This window comes from Eutrema salsugineum, unplaced genomic scaffold (genome assembly GCF_000478725.1).
Source record: "Eutrema salsugineum unplaced genomic scaffold, Eutsalg1_0 scaffold_3, whole genome shotgun sequence".
Taxonomy (NCBI): Eukaryota; Viridiplantae; Streptophyta; class Magnoliopsida; order Brassicales; family Brassicaceae; genus Eutrema; species Eutrema salsugineum.
This window is the reverse complement of record NW_006256756.1, coordinates 1,935,941-1,955,123: the sequence shown is the minus strand read 5'-3', so window position 1 is coordinate 1,955,123 and position 19,183 is coordinate 1,935,941. Positions and strand designations below refer to the sequence as shown.

The 19,183-nt window shown below is 39.8% G+C and overlaps 4 protein-coding genes and 1 pseudogene across 4 annotated transcripts; 4 read left to right on the top strand and 1 right to left on the bottom strand.

The window, feature by feature from the left end:
- The first annotated feature begins 3,614 nt into the window (after positions 1–3,614).
- Positions 3,615–8,313, top strand: LOC18014288 (kinesin-like protein KIN-14D). Its single transcript, XM_006396558.2, has 17 exons — positions 3,615–3,659; positions 4,052–4,270; positions 4,362–4,506; positions 4,588–4,697; positions 4,794–4,913; positions 5,012–5,215; positions 5,315–5,524; positions 5,598–5,672; positions 5,772–5,918; positions 6,000–6,138; positions 6,242–6,351; positions 6,545–6,706; positions 6,787–7,007; positions 7,257–7,338; positions 7,440–7,544; positions 7,633–7,740; positions 7,844–8,313. Exons 1-17 carry the CDS (start codon positions 3,615–3,617, stop codon positions 8,021–8,023), a joined length of 2,382 nt encoding a protein of 793 aa, XP_006396621.1. The 3' UTR covers positions 8,024–8,313.
- A 790-nt stretch (positions 8,314–9,103) lies between these two features.
- On the bottom strand, positions 9,104–9,889 carry LOC18014287 (NDR1/HIN1-like protein 26). Its single transcript, XM_006396557.2, has one exon. The coding sequence runs from the start codon at positions 9,887–9,889 to the stop codon at positions 9,209–9,211; it is 681 nt and encodes a 226-aa protein (XP_006396620.1). The 3' UTR covers positions 9,104–9,208.
- An 820-nt stretch (positions 9,890–10,709) lies between these two features.
- LOC18014657 lies at positions 10,710–13,147 on the top strand (annotated as a pseudogene).
- Positions 13,148–15,012: 1,865 nt separating this feature from the next.
- LOC18015282 (polyubiquitin) lies at positions 15,013–16,986 on the top strand. The gene is made up of 2 exons (XM_006396554.2): positions 15,013–15,148; positions 15,536–16,986. The coding sequence occupies exon 2, from the start codon at positions 15,536–15,538 to the stop codon at positions 16,679–16,681; it is 1,146 nt and encodes a 381-aa protein (XP_006396617.1). The 5' UTR covers positions 15,013–15,148; the 3' UTR covers positions 16,682–16,986.
- A 359-nt stretch (positions 16,987–17,345) lies between these two features.
- On the top strand, positions 17,346–19,183 carry LOC18015281 (TLD domain-containing protein 1). The gene is made up of 4 exons (XM_024154722.1): positions 17,346–17,622; positions 17,804–18,041; positions 18,123–18,295; positions 18,406–19,183. The coding sequence occupies exons 2-4, from the start codon at positions 17,865–17,867 to the stop codon at positions 18,653–18,655; spliced, it is 600 nt and encodes a 199-aa protein (XP_024010490.1). The 5' UTR covers positions 17,346–17,622; positions 17,804–17,864; the 3' UTR covers positions 18,656–19,183.

Genomic DNA, 19,183 nt, shown 5'->3' with positions numbered 1-19,183 from the left:
CAAACAGTACTTTGTTTTGCCTAGGTCTTTCATTTCGAATTCTGCTTTTAAGCAGTCGACTGTTTGGGAGATCTCACCAGATGTTCCGAGGATGTTTAGATCATCCACGTATACTGCTATGATTACAAATCCTTTGTTTGAGTACTTCTTGATGAAGATGCATGGACTGATGGGGTCATTTTTGTAGCCTTCTTTGATGAGGTAATCGCTGAGGCGGTTGTACCACATACGCCCACTTTGTTTCAGTCCATACAAGGATTTGTTCAGCCTGATGCAGTATTGATCTCGAGATGCATTTTTGTCTTTTAGTTCAATGCCATCTGGGAGTCTCATATATATTTCGTTGTCCAGGGGCCCATAGAGATATGCGGTTACAACATCCATTAACCGCAGATCAAGATTTTCTCTTATGGCCAGACTTATGAGGAATCGGAATGTTGTTGCATCCACCACTGGAGAATAAGTCTCCTCATAATCGATTCCGGGTCTCTGTGAGAATCCTTGTGCTACAAGCCATGCTTTGTATCGAACGACTTCACCGAGTTCGTTCCTTTTGCGCACAAAGACCCATTTGTGGCCCACTGGCTTGATGTGTGATGGGGTCCGGATGATCGGACCGAACACGTTTCTGAGTTTGAGACTCTTTAACTCCATTTATGGCTTCTTTCCATTTTAGCCAATCTGTTCGATGTGTACACTGTGTTATTAACGTGGGTTCTAGATCCTCTTGCGTGAGCGCAACATCAAGTGCTACTTTGTATGCAAAGAGTGCATTTAAGTCGACTTCTTTTCGATTCCATTGTATTCCGGACATATTGTAATTGATGGAGATCTCATTGTTATCTTCTGAACATGGAGATTCGGCGTCCCGAACTTCCATTGAGGGTTCATTAGATTGAGTCTCAGCCGCGGCTATGTCTGATATTGCAGGAATCCCGGTTTCGGTTATTGCACCTTTCTTTGATTTCCGGGGATTCTTATCTTTGGAACCGAGAGGTCTGCCCCGTTTGAGACGTGGTGCAGACTCTGTAGCAACTTGGGTCTGTCCCGTTGGGACAGCTATTCGTACTGGTGCATTACAAGCTGGGATGTACGATTTGGTTACTTTGGTCGGGTCAGCAAAGGAATCTGGCAATTGATTAGCTAGCTTTTGATAATGAATAATCTTTTGGATCTCTGAATCACATTCTAGAGTCCGAGGATCTTGCCAATTTAATGATGTTTGATTCCATGAAAGATCTTTGACCAGCTTGTTTGTCTCACCACCTAAAGAGGGATATACCGATTCATCGAATTGGCAATCCGCATATCTGGCCTTGAAGAGATCTCCAGTGGTTGGCTCGAGATATCTTATGATGGTGGGAGAGTCAAAACCAACATATATTCCCATCCTTCTTTGAGGTCCCATTTTGGTTCGATGTGGTGGAGCAATGGGTACATATACTGAACACCCAAATGTTTTGAGATGGGAGATGTCTGGCTCATGACCCGAGAGTAGTTGGGATGGGGAATATTTGTGTTCACTAGATGGCCGGATGCGTATGAGTTCAGCAGCATGTAATACTGCATGTCCCCATGCTGAGGCCGGGAGCTTTGATCTCATGAGTAATGGTCGGGCTATCCATTGAATGCGTTTAATGAATGATTCAGCCAATCCATTTTGAGTATGGACATGTGCTACAGGATGTTCCACGGTTACCCCCATGGCCATACAGTAGTCATTAAACGCTTGTGAGGTAAATTCACCAGCATTGTCAAGGCGGATAGTCTTTAGTGGGAAGTCAGGGAAATGGGCCCGCAATTTTATGATTTGGGCCAAGAACCTAGCGAAGGCTTGGTTCCGAGAGGACAAGAGACAAACATATGACCAACGGGTCGATGCGTCTATAAGGACCATGAAGTACCGGAATGGTCCGGAAGATGGATGTATAGGTCCACAGATATCGCCCTGGATTCTTTCTAGGAAATGAAGTGTTTGTTTAGAGATTTTAACTGGTGAAGGCCGAGTGATCAATTTGCCTTGAGAACAAGCTGTGCACATGAGGTGTTGAGGATAAGCTCGGTTTTCTTTGAGGGTATGCCCTTGAGAGTTTTGAATTAGTTTACGCATCATATTTGCACCGGGATGACCGAGCCGGTCGTGCCAAATAGTATAATCAGTAAACCGGGCTTTGAGAGTGGTATTAGCTTCAATCATACTGACTTTAGCATGGTAAAGTCCAGTAGAGAGCGCGGGTATGGTTTCGAGGATTTGTTTATGGCCGTCTACGGTTTTAGTGACTAGGAGGGATTCTTTGTTCCCTTGACCTTGGGTTTCTATGTGGAAACCATTCTGTCTTATATCCTTGAAGCTCAGAAGATTTCTCTTCGAACTAGGAGAATATAGAGCATCTGGTATTTCAAGTTGTGTGCCATTTGATAGCAACACATAGGCATGGCCATATCCTTCGATAAGGTTTGAGGGACCCGCGATGGTGCTAATATTTGCGGTTTGATAGGTTAGGTTTATGAAGTAACTTTTGTTTCTTAAGATAGTGTGGCTGGATCCACTATCTACGACTATGGTTTCCATTTGCTGGTGTGCTTTCCACCTTTGGATTTCTGACAGGCTAATGAAACTGGGAGCTAATAGACCTCAGTTAGCCGCTACAAATTCCAAGGATTGATCACCAAAACTGGAGAAGCTGCTGGTTGAAGAAGGAAAAACTCGGATCTGGTTTTTTTTTCGGTTGATCGTCGTGTACTGTAAGTGTACGTGAGGGCGCGTCCGACGTTGAATCGACAAACGGTTTTCACCAGTAGATTCGTCTCGTCGAGGGCTTCGATTTGATATGTAGATCGTCTTCCGGTTCCTCACGGTTTGGAAGATATGCGTCTTTTAAGTTTCGACTTGCTTTTAGGGTTTTGGTGGTGGCCGGATTTATTAGGGTTTTTCGCTCAGAGAATCTTATCGTGCTGATAACGTGTTGTGAAAACTTAAAAACTTTATTAATCACTGGAATGTATATATAGAGTACATAGGGAATCTAGGTTAAGTACAATGCCCTAATGAGCCTAATGGGCCGGTATAAGAGTCCATATATGATTTATGTTATAACATTATCTATATTATAATCCATTTTTTAACATCATCTTCCATTATCCCACTTCTTTTCTCCCTGGTTTTGTTTTCTTAGGATTATGTTATAAACAATTTAGGAAAATATGGGTTAGTTTAACATGGATGGGCCGAGTTTAAAGTCAATAGGCCCATATGGAGCCTATACTTTTTACACTATTTATTATTTTAAAATATTAATGGAATTATTACATTAGTATCGAAAACAAGAGTAACGTTACAAATTTTCCAAGACTCCGCCAGATCTATTTTCAAAATTTGAAATAACAGGCTCCTCCTCCTTCTCCTTCCTCAATCGCTCACCCAAAAAAACATAAAATCCCCAATTACCAAAAAAGGATAAACCCTAATTTCCGGTCTCGAATCGAGAAGAATTGTTGGTCTAATTTCTCCCGGAATCTTGTAATCCAATCGGAGGATTCTCGAAAATTTTGATCTTATTGAGGAGAAGTAGGTGAAGGAATCAATCGAAAGTTTTGATTTGTTTCTCTCGAAGATGCCGCTTCGCAACCAGAATCGCCCTCCACGCAGCCCAAACGCCGTAAGCCTATTTTTCGCTCTTCGTCTTCCACTAATGTCGTACCTTTTGGGTTTTTCGTTGATGAGATTTAGATTCAATTATTAAGCCTTCTTCAACGTCTTTTGAAATTGATTGTGGGTTCTTGCGATTTCGCTTTTGTAATGTCAGGAAATTTGATTTAAGAAAAAAACTGTTTTTCGCTCTTCGTCTTCCACTAATGTCTACCTTTTGGGTTTTTCTTTGATGAGATTTAGATTCAATTATGAAGCTCTCTTCAACGTCTTTTGAATTTGAATCTGGGTTCTTGCGATTTTGCTTTTGTGATGTCAGGAAATTTGATTAAAAAAAAACTGTGCTGGTAATTGATTTTGATATGTTTTTTGGGTGTTTGTTTGTTTCTGAACCATTTTCAGAAGAAGGAATCTGGCTCCGGTATTCCTTTTGACAAGCGAAGGAAAATGGAAACGCAAGGCACTGGAAGAAGACAAGTGCTTTCGACAGTGAACAAACTAGATGTTACGTCGAACAGCGATGTCGGCAGCACAGAGGAGTGTGGTAAAGTTGAATTCACGAAAGATGAAGTGGTGGCTTTGCTTAGCGAGAGAGCAAAAGCTGGAAAGTTTGATACCAAGGTTTGTGAATCGAGATTCATTCTCCGAGATTTCAGAGAAATCTTCTTTTGCCGTTTCACTGATAAAAATGTCTTTTTATTTGGTGCTACAGGGTAAGATTGAACAAATGACTGATATCATCAGGAGGCTTAAGGTTTGTGTTAGATGGTTCCAACAAGTCGACGAAACCCATGTCCAGGAGAAGGAAAATCTTCGCTCTTCTCTGGAATCTGCAGAGAAAAGATACAGTGATAAAGGTGATTTTAGTTTCCTGCATGTCCTGTTTTCAAATCAATTTGTGTACACTGAATGTGGACGTGGTTCCTAATTACTTCTAGAGTTGGGTGCAAAGACCAAAGAGGAAGAGCTACAAGCAATTATAGCAGAGATGAAGGAGAAGATAGCTTCACTACAGGAGAAGTTCTCAAAGGAGGAGTTGAGTAAGTTGGTAAGAACCTCAGAAAATCTTTTATCATTGCGCAGCTTATCTCCCAAAGAGTCTTTTATCAAGTTTCGTTTTATCTTTATTTGTTTTGACTACTAGGATGCAATTGAAAATCACAGAAGAGAAAGCCAATGTAGAGTTGCAGCTGAAAAGCTTCAGGATTCTCTCCGAGAAAAGCTTGAGAAAGCGAATGAAGAGATCATGGCTTCCAACCAGAAGGTACACCAGATTTCTTTTCCGTCACTGTGTTTCATATTATGTAACTCCTTTTAGATATTGGCATAATCTTCTCTTAAATTGGTTGTTCTGATGTTCAGGAGATGTCCCTTAAAGATATTAACACAAGGCTTCAAGAATACAACACAAGTTTGCAACAATACAACACCAAACTCCAGACTGATCTTGAAGCAGTTCGAGAGGCATACACTCGTGCTGAAAAAGAAAAGTCAAGTATACTGGAGAACCTGACTACACTAAGGGGTCACAGTAAATCACTACAAGAACAACTAGCATTGAGCCGAGTAAAAATCCCTAATCTACTACACACGTGATTCTTACATGCCTCAATTTGTTAGTAATTTCACTGTTTGTTAAGTTTTCTCTTCCCTTCTGTGATCAAGGTTTCACAAGATGAAGCAGTAAAAGAAAAGGAGTCATTGCTTATGGAAATCAAGAACTTGCGGAGTGAACTCCAACAAGTTCGAGATGATCGTGACCGTCAGACTATCCAGTCAAAAAATCTGGCTGATGAGATACTGAAGTATAAGGAGAGTGTTGGAAAGTCATCTCACGAATTGGACATTTTGATAGCAAAATCAGGGTCGTTGGAGGTTAGTTCAAAGTAGAACTTTTGCATCTTTGTCTTATATTCAGTTGTCTGAAAGTACCAATATCATGCTGCAGGAAACGTGTTCCTTGCAAAAGGAGCGTATAAAAATGTTGGAGCAGGAATTAGCTTTTGCTAAAGAAAAGCTAAAGGTAATGATGTGCTCAATTATACATTGGATTGGTTAGCAATCTTTCAGATACGCTGATTTTGTGGCTTTACACTGACTTGTTTTTTTTTGCTTTCGACAGATGGTAGATGCATCTATGTCACATACTATGACAGAATTTGAGGAGCAAAAACAACGTATGCAAGAACTGCAAGACCGCCTTGCAGACACCGAGCATCAACTTTTTGAAGGAGAGGTGTTACGGAAGAAGCTTCATAACACCATTCTTGTAAGAACTTATCTTTTTTTTGGCAACAATTTAAGTTCGAACGGCTGTCTTTATGAGCGCTAAGCAAATATTTTATTTCAGGAACTAAAAGGTAACATACGCGTGTTCTGCCGAGTGCGCCCATTGCTACCAGATGATGGAGGACGCCAAGAATCCAGCGTTATTGCCTATCCTACCTCAACTGAATCTCTTGGGAGAGGCATTGATGTGGTCCAAAGTGGTATGTTCAATGACTGACCTTATTTACTTCGCTCAACTAGGATAATTATGCCCGTCCCAGACATTGATTCGTTTTTTCCTGCCTTCTCTATTTGTGTTCTCAGGTAACAAACATCCTTTCACCTTTGACAAGGTGTTCGACCACGGAGCTTCTCAGGAGGAAGTATTCTATGAAATATCTCAACTTGTACAGAGCGCATTGGATGGCTATAAGGTGAATTCTCTTCCTTATTTTGACTATCTTGTAGATGCCTAACATGTAAACCCTTGTTAGATGCAAGTACCTGAATCATGGCTATTGTGCTTATGTTGTTGTAGCTGTTAAATTTATTATAAGCTTTTGTTAGGCAGAAAACTCTGACTGATTCTTTTGTCATTGCACCTTTATTAAATCTTTTTGGCCACAGGTTTGTATTTTTGCATACGGTCAGACAGGTTCTGGCAAAACCTATACCATGATGGGCAGGCCTGAAGCTCCAGAACAGAAAGGACTGATTCCTCGATCACTTGAACAAATATTTAAAACCAGTCAGTCACTTAGTGCACAAGGCTGGAAATACAAGATGCAGGTACATAATACTCCCAGAATGTTCTAACATCTGTTGAATGCTTCACTGCTAGCATTTTTTTTATTTAAGTTCATTTGTAGGTCTCAATGTTAGAGATCTACAACGAGTCCATCAGGGACTTGCTTACTACAAACCGGACAATTGCTATAGAGTCTGTACGAGCAGACAGTAGCACCTCTGGAAGACAGTATACAATCACACATGATGCGAATGGACACACTCATGTCACTGACCTGACGATTGTAGATGTTTGCAGCATTGGACAAATTTCCTCTCTCTTGCAGCAGGCTGCTCAGAGCAGGTTTGTCTTGATTTGTGGGATCTGTTTTTCTTTTTCTTTTTTCTTCTTCGTATCCTACATTCAAGTGTTGCATTAGTAGATAAAGTATTTGAACTACTTTCTGTGGTTTAGGTAATTGCTAGGCATATCCGAGGCATATATGGTAGCATAAAATGGCCTGGCTTTTGAGAATAGTGTTTCACTGTTGTCTGTATTGTTCTGTTACAACAATTTACAAAGCTAAAGCATCGTCAACTCTCAAATTTTCAGGTCGGTTGGTAAGACTCATATGAATGAGCAATCATCAAGGAGCCATTTCGTGTTTACTCTTCGGATTTCTGGTTTTAATCAGGTTAATATCTTAGCATGTCGGGTTGTTTTTTGTTTTGTGTCATAGATTTTATTTTTCCCTTTAATTTATTTTTCTGAAACATCGACACACTCCTGTTTCAGAGCACTGAACAGCAGGTACAAGGTGTTCTTAACCTTATTGACCTTGCTGGAAGTGAGCGACTCTCAAGAAGCGGGGCAACAGGAGAGCGGTTAAAGGAGACACAGGTTTCTGCTTTAAATTTTTACACTCTTTCAAGCTATTCCCATGGAGTTTTTGCACTCACCCTCTAATCCTCGTTCTTTACTTCACCAGGCGATTAACAAAAGCTTGTCTGCTTTGAGTGATGTGATATTTGCATTGGCAAAGAAAGATAAAGATCATGTTCCTTTCAGAAACTCGAAGTTAACATATCTGCTCCAGGTTAGATTTCGTATATGTATAAATATAGCAAATCACGGTGAATGATCTGCACATACTGAACCTATCGGGATCATTCTAATAAAGGAGATTCATTTTTGAACAGCCTTGTTTAGGAGGGGACTCAAAGACCTTAATGTTTGTGAACATTTCACCTGATCCATCGTCGACTGGAGAATCCCTGTGCTCTCTTCGCTTTGCTGCTAGAGTTAATGCCTGTGAGATTGGAATACCTCGAAGACAAACTTCCACAAAACTCCTCGATTCTCGCCTTAGCTACGGTTGAAGTCTGGTGGTATTAGTTTATCTCTCATTTGTATAACACCAGCAATTGTTTGAGAGGTTTGTGATTTCTGATTGTGGTTTTGACATAGTTTTATTTTCTATATCAAGCTCTCTTTAGTTCATATGAATATTTGTTTCGTGATCTTTTGCTTTCCATTTGGTTGTGGAGCCAAATTTGCTATCTAAGCAATGTTGTATGAGGAATTGACCTACAGTTCTTTTTCAGAGCTTCATCAGTTATGTGACTAAAATCCAGAAGCTACATATTCTTTATAGGTCTTAACTATAACACTTCTTGTTCTGTTTCACATACTTTTGGCTTCTGAGTTTTACTCGATATGCTTTTAACATAAGGGTCATATTCTACGCTTCTTTGTTTATTGTCTGAGAATTGGGAGTATTTCTAAAGGGATTGATTAGGAATTGGTCCTTGACTGTTCAGCATCTTGAATTTTACGTGGATGACCATGGAAACATGATGAAGAAGTTCTCAAGGAAGCAGACCTACATTGCTTTCTTGAATCTGAATAACTATCACACATTTCTTCTTCGTATATCTTTCTTTGAATGTTTTGTTTCTTGCTCTCCTTAGGCTTTAAATGTGAGGATAGGAAATCGTGTGGAAATAAAAGCAAATATATGCATTGATTGGGGCAAGCTAACATAATATTTCATTGAAAAATTCCTTATAACATTCATCGATCCAAAGTTGGCTTCGGTATTTCTTCTTGAATTAGTCGAAACAAGAACCTGAACCTGATTAAAACAGAGCAGAAACAGAGCAGGACTCTGCTTTTGCTTCTGAAATACATTGTTTATTCATACAAAACTGTCCCAATTCATTAATGGAGAGAGAAGACTGTTGAAGCTAATATTTCGAGCAAGAGGAAACCATAACTTATTATATTAACCAAACTCAAGAAATTTCCAAATCCGAGGGTCATTTTAGGTTCAAGACTCTGCCAATTGCTTTGAATTTTTTTACTTTTACAAAATTTGTATCTTATGTTATCTTAATATTTATATATATTAAACTCAAAAGATCATACATTTGATGAGAAAAAGAAAAAAAACCAAACTCTCAAATCCAAATTACAAAACCTAAAGAAACCAAAATCAATCAAAAGAAGAAAAAAGAAAAAAGTAAAAAATACAAAACAGAAAACAGAAAAACCAACAAATCAATCTAAGTGAAGTAAACCGGACACCGTTTATGGTTAAGCTTGGGCAAGATCAAACCGTCTCGACCAACAACGATATCGCAGTTAGCATGCATCCTGTGGTGCTTACTGATCCACTTAGACAATTTAAACCGAATAATCGAAACTATCTCGAGTCTAAAAGCCACCGTGCCTCGACCACGATCATTAGTAAACTCTGTCCAACGGTTACTATTAACCGTTAACGAAGCTCCCGTAAGCGTACCGGTCACAATTGTCGTGTTAGTCGGCTGCTGAAAAAACGGGTTTAGCAACGGGCTTGACCCGACCCGTTGATCTTTGTAGTAAATGAAACCGTCCATGGAATCAAAGTAAACACCCATGTGTTGGTTTGGGTTAAGTATGGTTACGTTGAAAGCAATTCTTGCGTTCTCGAAACCGGCAGGCTGGTCAAGACCTTGGACAACGAAGTCTTGGATGTGGAAACGAGGTCGATGAGGGCGTAAACTGAGCCAGAGTATGAAAGCAATGATGCCTACAAAGAAAAGAACCAAGAGAAACATTGCGCAGATGAATTTAGATATTCGTGTTGAGAGACTTTCTTTGACTCGGTGAACGTAGTAGCTAGCCGAATGGTGACGCTTCATGGGTTGGGTTTGAGCCCGAGGACTGGCTCGGATCGGGATAGCTGCCCTGTCCGGTGACATTTTTGTGCTTTGAATGATTTTTTTTGGGTCCGTGTAGGATGTTTTGAGGAAGAAAGTTTGGAGTGTAGGGATTATGTATGAAGAAGAAGAAGAAAAGGTAATAGTTCTTGAAGTGTTTGGAGAAGAAAGGAATCGGATTACGTAAAGTGAACACATTGCATTGGAAGCTCTTTTTTTTTTTTTTAAGAGAATCTTATAAAGTCTGTGAATACAACTTATTGAAGCTGTTATCATTTGATTTAAACAAAAACATAATGTCTTAGTTCTAGTTTCAATCTTTCTTTTTTTTGGTCACACGCATATGAGGTCATAAGGATTATTGACTCTTAACCTTGGATCACTATAAAAATAAGAGTTAGATATGATTTATATAAATAGAAACACGTCAAAGATTAATAAAATTATTTTAAAAGAAAAAACTTCGTATGATATGATTATGATCTAAACGAAAAAGCTATCTAAAAGACTAAAATTCGAACCTAGATTTGCATCATGTTACTGTTACGATTCCTATCCAATAATATTTTTGGTTACATTTTCAAGACTGAACATTTTTCTGTTCTATTAAAAAAAAAAACTTTTACTAATGATGTAAAAGAGAACAAAAAAAAAGAAGAAGATATTAATTTCAAAAATAGTAAATTGAGTAAGGAAGGGAAAAAGAAAAGCAAAAATAATGAAAAAGGATTAGGAATCCATGGAAATAAGTCAGTCACATTATGAGGAAATTTTCGTTACAAAAAAGGTCCGAAGTTGACATCAAAATGTAACTTTCTTCTTCAACAGACTCCAGTGATCTGGAAAGACCATTGATATAAGTATGGATGTGTTCTTCGAGACTCAAAGAGGCTCAACGTTCTGCATTGAACTGGGTTACTGGGAGACAGTGTTAGAGATCAAACAAAATTAAGATCGAGAACTATCAACGTATCCCTGTGTCCAAACAAACCCTTTTCTTCCAAGGCAATGTTCTTCAAGACGATCTTGACATCGAACAATGTCAGATTCTCCACAACTCTCGTCTCCAGCTCTTCATCTCTTCTCCTGGTAACAACAACGACCAAAACCACATCAACCAAGTGTTCAAAACAGAGCAACAATCTCCACCGCAAAACACAACAGAACAGATCATCACCGGTCATAGAGATTCGACTGTGACGATGGCTGTGAGCAACAACAACAGCAATCCAAAGAAGCTGAGAGTAATGGTGCTCCCTAAATGCGGGACAAGGAAGATTCCTGTGGAGGTGAACGCGAGTGATAACGTAGGAGAGCTGAGGAAAGAGCTGGCTAAGATTCAACAGAGGTTTCAGGTAAGTCTGCCTCAAGAAGGTTATTTCTTTATACACAAACAGAATGTAATGGACGATGACTGGTCATTCCGGTGGCACCGTGGCGATACTATTGAGATTTTCAATGGAAGTGTTTCTGGTGGCTCTTTATCCAGCATAACTCTCTGAAACATCTTCCTTATTTATAGATTTTCAGTCTTTCTTGAAATACTTAGTCAAATTGTCTTGTTTTCAGACCTCTAGTTATGCAAATATATTTAGCAATATCTAAGACATGGAATTACGTACCAATAAGATGACATTTGAATAACTTGTTGTTATTGCCTAACCTCTTGTCGAAAGCAACGATTAAGCTTCAGCTTGAGCTATGTACAGTCTTCAAATAAACTTTCCGATCAATGAGCTAAAAAAGCTGGCGTGTTGCGTGCATTACAAGAAAACACAGATCTTTGGCAGAGTGCAGAAGCAAGAATCTCAAAGAGGAATGACACACAAGTGATCGAATCATTATCTATATGGAACGAGTAATAGACTTGCTTTTTTGAATGACCAGGCTCCGTTCCGTGGACTAGTAGGTTTCGATTCAGATCAGTTCTTGAAGAACAATCCAGGTGATAGAGAGGCACAAGAAAAGTAATGAAGCTATTTGTGAGTATCTAGAAGATTGAATCTAATGACTTCGTCCCTTATTTCTCATAAGCATAAATTCATAAGCAGGCTTCTATAAAAAGTTTGGTTTTGAGCTCACGTACATGTTACTAAGTTGCAAACTGCAATATCCATATATGTTTGAAAATGCTACTTTTCTCGCCAGTAACAAACATCAAAAATCTATACGTCTTGTCTAGTCTATCCGAATAATTGCTTTGATAGGATATCCGATATCGTCTGAGAAAAGATGAATCAAGCTTAAAACTTTTAAATCGGGGAAGAACACAAATTTAAATGCGGCGTTCATAAAAATGTCTTAAACACAATTTGAGGTTGAATAGCACACAAAATTTGGATCATTTTGGTTTGAAAAGCTATTCAAGGGTTATGAGGCTTTCTTTTACTTAAGAAACACGTAACCAAGATCAGGTAAAATTGAGCCAGGCCCATTTGATACGTGAATTAAAAAGACGAAACTTTCGTTACAACATATCAAAACTCTCTTCACTCTCTTCTTCACCAGTTTCCATGAATCTTGAAACACCATTGATAACAATTATGGATCTGTTCTTCGAGACTGAGAATGGCTCAACGTTCTCCATTGAAGTGGGTTACTTTGATACAGTCTTTGTCAAAAAGAAGATCGAGAAGTATCAACGTATCCCTGTTTCCAAACAAACCCTTTTCTTCCAAGGCGATTGTCCTCTTCAAGACGATCATGATATCAAAAAATGCAAGATCTTCAATATAACTCTCATCTTAAGGTCTTCGTCACTCCTCTCCGTAACGCTAATCACAACACCGATCAAGTGCTTCAAATCAAGCAATCTCCAGTATCATTGTCAAACTCAGTTGGAGACTCATCTACGGTCAGGATTTGCCTTTGACCACCGAGCATTTCTTGAACATTCAACGCTTTTACGGCGATGAAATCCCGCCGGTGACGGTGGGAGGCAAGAAGAACAGTAACCAAATGCTTCAAACCGAGAAATCTCCACCGTTAAAGTCAGCAGAACAGATCATCAACGATCAAGATTTGCCTGTGACGGCTCAAAAGCTTCAAAGCGAGCAATCTCCACTGTCAAACTCATTCAAAGATATCGTTAAACTTCAAGATTCGCCAGCGAAGGGGAGGAGCAACGAGAAAAATGATCAAGAGCGTCAAACCAAAGAATCTTCACCGTTAAACACAGTCAAAGAGATAGTTAACCTTCAAGAATCGCCTGTAAAGGTGAGTGATAGGTTCCAAGGAAGGGTCTATGAGAGACAGAGGAAGAAGAACGTTACAAACGTGGAAGAGGGAAATGGCAAATGAGAATAGAAGAAAAGTCAAAGTGACAGTTTGACTTGGAAGACTCTAGTTGTTTTAGAGTATTTGCTGTTTCTCCTCTTTCCTTGTAGCTTTCATTCTTTCAAAAAGTTTCTTGCTTTCTCCAAACTTTTTGTTTTCCGTTTCTGCAAAATGTTGGGATAACCGATCAGGAAGTTGAGCTGAAACTGGGAAATTTGACTTCTTGTCGAAAGCAAGGATCAAGTTTCACATTGGGCTTCGTGCATTCGCCAGAAAAAAAAAAAGCCTTCCGATCAGGTGATAAAGATGAAATTTATCAATGATCAAACGTTTTACATCAAAAGATAGTAATTTTAGCTCGAGCATCTGTTAATCACCTAACCACCTACACAAGCGTGTTTACTACTAGTCCTACAAGATCAAATGTTTTGCACAAATGTTCAAACTTTGTTGACAGTAATGGTAGCTCAAGTATCCGTTTATCCAAATCTGCCTTGCAAGATTTAATGACTTAGCACATACATTGAAAATACGCTGAGCTCAAACATTGATTGCAGCAAACAACAATTTGAAAATCTACAAGCAAAAAAACAGCATAGCCACAGAGAATATTAGCCATTATGAGCTAGAGAACTCACTTCCAGACACATTGAGTGTCTGTGTGGTGTCAATGGAGAAACAATCTAGAAATCTCCTGCGACATCAATGCAAGTACTTCAAAATCATATCTTTCATAGACTGAAGGAAAAGAGAAGATCTTATCAAAAAAAACGACAAACAATGTGTCTTAATAAGTTTAGTAGCATCAGAACAGAAGAGCCGAAGAAGAATCTCAAAAAAAACGACAAACAATGTGTCTTAATAAGTTTAGTAGCATCAGAACAGAAGAGCCGAAGAAGAATCTCAATCATGATGGCTTATGGTTGTGCTTACGCAGAGTTAAAACATTTTACAACCAATTCGATTTCTCAAACAACCACAGAAAATGAGGTGAAACGGAAACTTCAGAATGAAATGTCATCTAATTAACATCGAGACGAAAAACCATAACAGAAAGAAAAAAACGAAGAAGAGTACGCCTGAGAGAGATGAATCACACAGGCCAAAAAGAGTGAGAATCGAAATAGGGGAAGAACAGAGCCGGGTCAACTTTTCGGGTTAATGGGCCCGGTCATTATTTTTAACTTTTTCGCGGCTGTTTTGTGTCAACACGCTTAAAATATTGGTTAGAGGCCCAAACGAGGTCCATTTTCTTTTAGACCGTTTATGAACTTGATAAAGGAAATCATTATCGGATGCAAAACATGCAAATATCCTTTTTTTTTAATGGGAATAATGGGATGTCTCCGGAAGGGACAAATACAATCATGCAAATGTCCAATCGCTTTAAAATTTCCAAGAAGTTGGTTATCTTTTCCGGGAAAATATATTCTCTACTATAAAATAAAAGTTAATAACTAAAAAAAAGCCAACTTGCATAAAAGAAGAATCAACTAACAAAAAAAGAAAAGGACATCAATTATCGTCCCAAAACAAAACAATTCACCACAAAAAAAAGTAAAGTGGGACCCAAAATTCAATGTTGGCATTTTAAGCACCACCGTTGATTAAAAAAATAGAAAGATAATAGCATCGATCATAACGATCGTTAAATCATAACGTCGGCTTCTGTTACGGCCGTTGAGAAATTTTGTTTGTCGACGCGTTCGTAAGAGACGGCGTTAAAAGAGGTCGCAGACGGCACACGGGTCGTAGTTATCAACTCGAAGCACAGATACTTTTCCTGACCTAAAATTTTAGGCAATATTATTAAGCAAGCGAAGGTTGCGTGTAAACAACGCCGAATACACGTGTCTATTTTTAATTGCTTATCGCTTCACCGCCTTACCTTTCTCGTGACCTAGTCGTCCTCGGCCTTTACTATAAATCAATCCTCTAAGACCTCTTCTTCTTCACAATTCGATTTCCAAATATCAAAAATCAATCTCACCAATTCTCTTTTCTTAATAGCGATTTACGATCAAGGTAAATTCCGTGCTCCTTCCTCGATTACGTGTTTCGTTCGATCGCAGCAACTTTCTCTGCTCTGGATTCGATTTGATTCTGTATTCGATTCGGTTATAGATCCTCCTTGATCTTCGATTACGTGTTTCGTTCGATCGTAGTTGATTCACTTTCTTTGCTCTGAATTCGATTTGATTCTGAATCCGATTTGATTCGGTTATAGATCCTCTCTTGATTTTCGATTAGGGTTCGTGTTATTCCTAGATTTGTGTTCATATGCGTCGATCTATGATTTTTATTCTGATTCGTGTTTGCACGATCGGATTTTGATATTGAAGCGATTTCTCTGAATAGGTCTGGGTTTGCTTTCATAATTAGGTTGTTGATTTTGGCTTCTCTGAATTTCAGATGCAGATCTTTGTTAAGACTCTCACCGGCAAGACTATCACCCTCGAGGTGGAAAGCTCTGACACCATCGATAACGTTAAAGCCAAAATCCAGGATAAGGAAGGAATTCCTCCGGATCAGCAGAGGCTTATCTTCGCCGGAAAGCAGTTGGAAGACGGCCGGACTTTGGCCGATTACAACATCCAGAAGGAATCCACCCTTCACTTGGTCCTCAGGCTCCGTGGTGGTATGCAGATCTTCGTCAAAACCCTAACGGGAAAGACGATCACTTTGGAGGTCGAGAGTTCTGACACCATCGACAACGTGAAGGCTAAGATCCAAGACAAGGAGGGAATCCCACCAGACCAGCAGAGGTTGATCTTCGCCGGAAAGCAGCTCGAAGATGGCCGTACTCTTGCGGACTACAACATCCAGAAGGAGTCGACCCTTCATCTAGTGCTCAGGCTCCGTGGTGGTATGCAAATCTTCGTGAAAACTTTGACCGGAAAAACCATCACTTTGGAGGTCGAGAGCTCTGACACCATCGACAACGTGAAAGCCAAAATTCAAGACAAGGAAGGTATCCCACCGGACCAGCAAAGGTTGATCTTCGCCGGCAAGCAGCTTGAGGATGGACGCACCTTGGCCGATTACAATATCCAGAAGGAGTCAACACTTCACTTGGTTTTGCGTCTTCGTGGTGGTATGCAAATCTTTGTGAAGACTCTCACCGGCAAGACAATCACCCTTGAAGTCGAGAGCTCTGACACTATTGACAACGTGAAGGCCAAGATCCAGGACAAGGAAGGCATCCCCCCAGATCAGCAGCGTCTCATCTTCGCTGGAAAGCAGCTTGAGGATGGTCGCACATTGGCCGATTACAACATTCAGAAGGAGTCGACACTTCACTTGGTCCTCCGTCTTCGTGGTGGTATGCAGATTTTCGTCAAGACCTTGACCGGGAAGACCATCACTTTGGAGGTTGAGAGCTCCGACACCATTGACAACGTGAAGGCCAAGATCCAAGACAAAGAAGGCATCCCCCCAGATCAGCAGCGTCTCATCTTCGCTGGTAAACAGCTCGAGGATGGTCGCACACTTGCTGATTACAACATTCAGAAAGAGTCGACTCTTCACTTGGTCCTCCGTCTTCGTGGTGGTTTCTAAATCTTCTTCATGCTATGTTCTAAGTCATTACTCTTTTCAGTTTCTCTAAAAATGTCTCGTGGTTTGTGTTTTGGGGTCTTGACCTATGTTTGCTTCTTTCTTTCTCTTATCTAAAGACAAATCCAATCTCTCTAAATTGCATTTTATCGTCTTAAATGGTTTCTTCCGTTAACTCTCATGAATGGGAGAGATTATGGTTCAATGTTATATTGTAGAAGAGCTTATTGTTCGACTTTCTTAACCGGAAAGTGATCTTGTCCTGTAACATTCCGGAAAATTCGTAATTGTTCAAAGTGTTTACATTATGCTTATCTTTTGGTTGAATGCGGTGAAACTTATCTGTCTGCTTAGCTTTTACGAAGGTGTTGCAACTGAGACAGGTGAACAGTTCAGTGTATTCACATTCTGTGCTTATGGGACATCTTCACTTGTGTCCAATCCTTTTAAGTGTGGTTGCTCATGTTCAGGAGGTAGGAAGATTGAAAATTTCAAAAACGTGGGACAATCCATGAGACGCTTGAGAGGAAACTCTATGATGACAAGTCGATCGATACGGTTCTTGGTTTAATGAAGGGAGAATACGTTTTCTTCCTTCAAAATGTGTTTTATGACTTCATCTGTTAATCCTGTGGTGTGTTTCTTCTGCAAAGTTTGAAGCATTTGATCAGATGACTGGTAATTCATTGGTGATCACAGGTTAAGAATGTTGTAAATCTTGAATATCGAACAGGGAAAGATCTTCGACAACACTCGTCTTCAGGTCTTCGTCTCTCCTTTCCGCAACTCTGATCACACTCGTCTTCAGGTTTCGATTCAGAGATTACTGTGTTGAGCATAAGTCTTGTTGCTTTTCAGGCAACTTACGAAAAAGGAACCGATGAAGAGATTGCTGAGTTTATTTACCAGACCTTGGATGTGAATGGCAATGGGGTCTTGACAAGGTAATCGATCGAGGCTCTTAAGAGATTTTCTTGTGGATTCAAGTTGCTTTTAGGTGATCAAGCTTAATTATCTGTCTGTTATATGTCCATTATTGGGTCTCTTCATCCAGTTAATAACTCAACAAATTCTCAGGTCAGATGGCTATTCTGCTGTTTCTGACATTCTAATATGTCTTTTCAGTCCGATTTAGAGTTGGTCTTGGTGGTGATCTTCAAGAGTGTGTTCTCCACTAAGAGCTCTGATGTGGAATCAAGTGATTACAGTGAGATGGTGGATTCACTCCTCAATGCCGCTTCTTTCTCGAAATCCGATGATGCTTCTAATAAAGGAATGTCTTTTGAGGATTTCAGAAGCTGATGCTCACACGTTCCAACTATCAAAAAGTTTCTCGGAAGCCTGCTTATGCCCCCGGGTCCAGGTTTATTATTTTTTTAGCTTTCTCCCGTCTTAACACATTTCTTGTTGACAAGATGGTAACATTTCTTTATTCCTCGTATAGCGAGACCACCGGGATATCAAGTCCCGCATCTGGTTTATGAGGATAGTTTGGATTCAAATATACCCTTGGCATATCGGAGGAGCTCTTCCTCACCACGAGCTTGCAGAGTGGAAACTGCTGTATCACAGTTCCTTACACGGTCAAAGCTTTAACACATTCCTCGGACACACATCGTGAGTGTTTTGCAACTGTAACCATAACATGATCTACCTTACATCCTCTTGACTGAGTAGAATCAAGACAAAACTTTTTTTCTTTGGATTCCTAATGTAATATCTTGCAGACACACTGGTATGTCTGCGTCGGTTTTAATCATCAAAGATAGAGAAGGTTGTCTGTATGGAGGATACGTCTCTCAACCTTGGGAGAGATACAGTGATTTCTACAGAGACATGAAGTCTTTTCTTTTCCAGTTAAACCCTAACGCATCTATTTTTAGACCAACTGGAGCAAACACCGACATTCAATGGGTATGCCTCTACAGACACTCTGTTACTACTATATGTGAGAATGTGATTAGATGCATATTCTAACATATGTAAAAACATGGGCTGTGTGCGACCAATTTCACATCGGAGAACATTCCAAACGGCAGAGGATTTGGAGGAAAAGTCCATCACTTTGGTCTGTTTATATCCGCAGGCTTCGATCAAGGCCACTCGTTTTCCTGCACGACATTTGGTAGCCCGAGTCTCTCCAAGACAAGCTGAACACAGCCAGAAGTGATAGAATGCTGGGGTTTCAGGCCTCAAAGGAACTAGACACTCAATCAAACGCCATGAAAGGCACTGTTCTTGACAGGTTTTAAGAAGATCGCAATATGCTCCAGCTAGTCGGCATGGCAGGCAATTCGAATGAGTGAAAAACAAAAAACAAAAAAGGATTTTGGTTCTGAGATTCTATCTTACACAATGTGTGCGTGTGCAAATACATTATGTGTATCATAAATAGTATTTCACACATTTTCAAGGTTGAAGCTTATGTTTGATGACCAATGTGAAGTACCCAGGTCGCGCCTATGGGTATAGAAATAAAACATTGGTCTTCGGCCCATTTTCTAA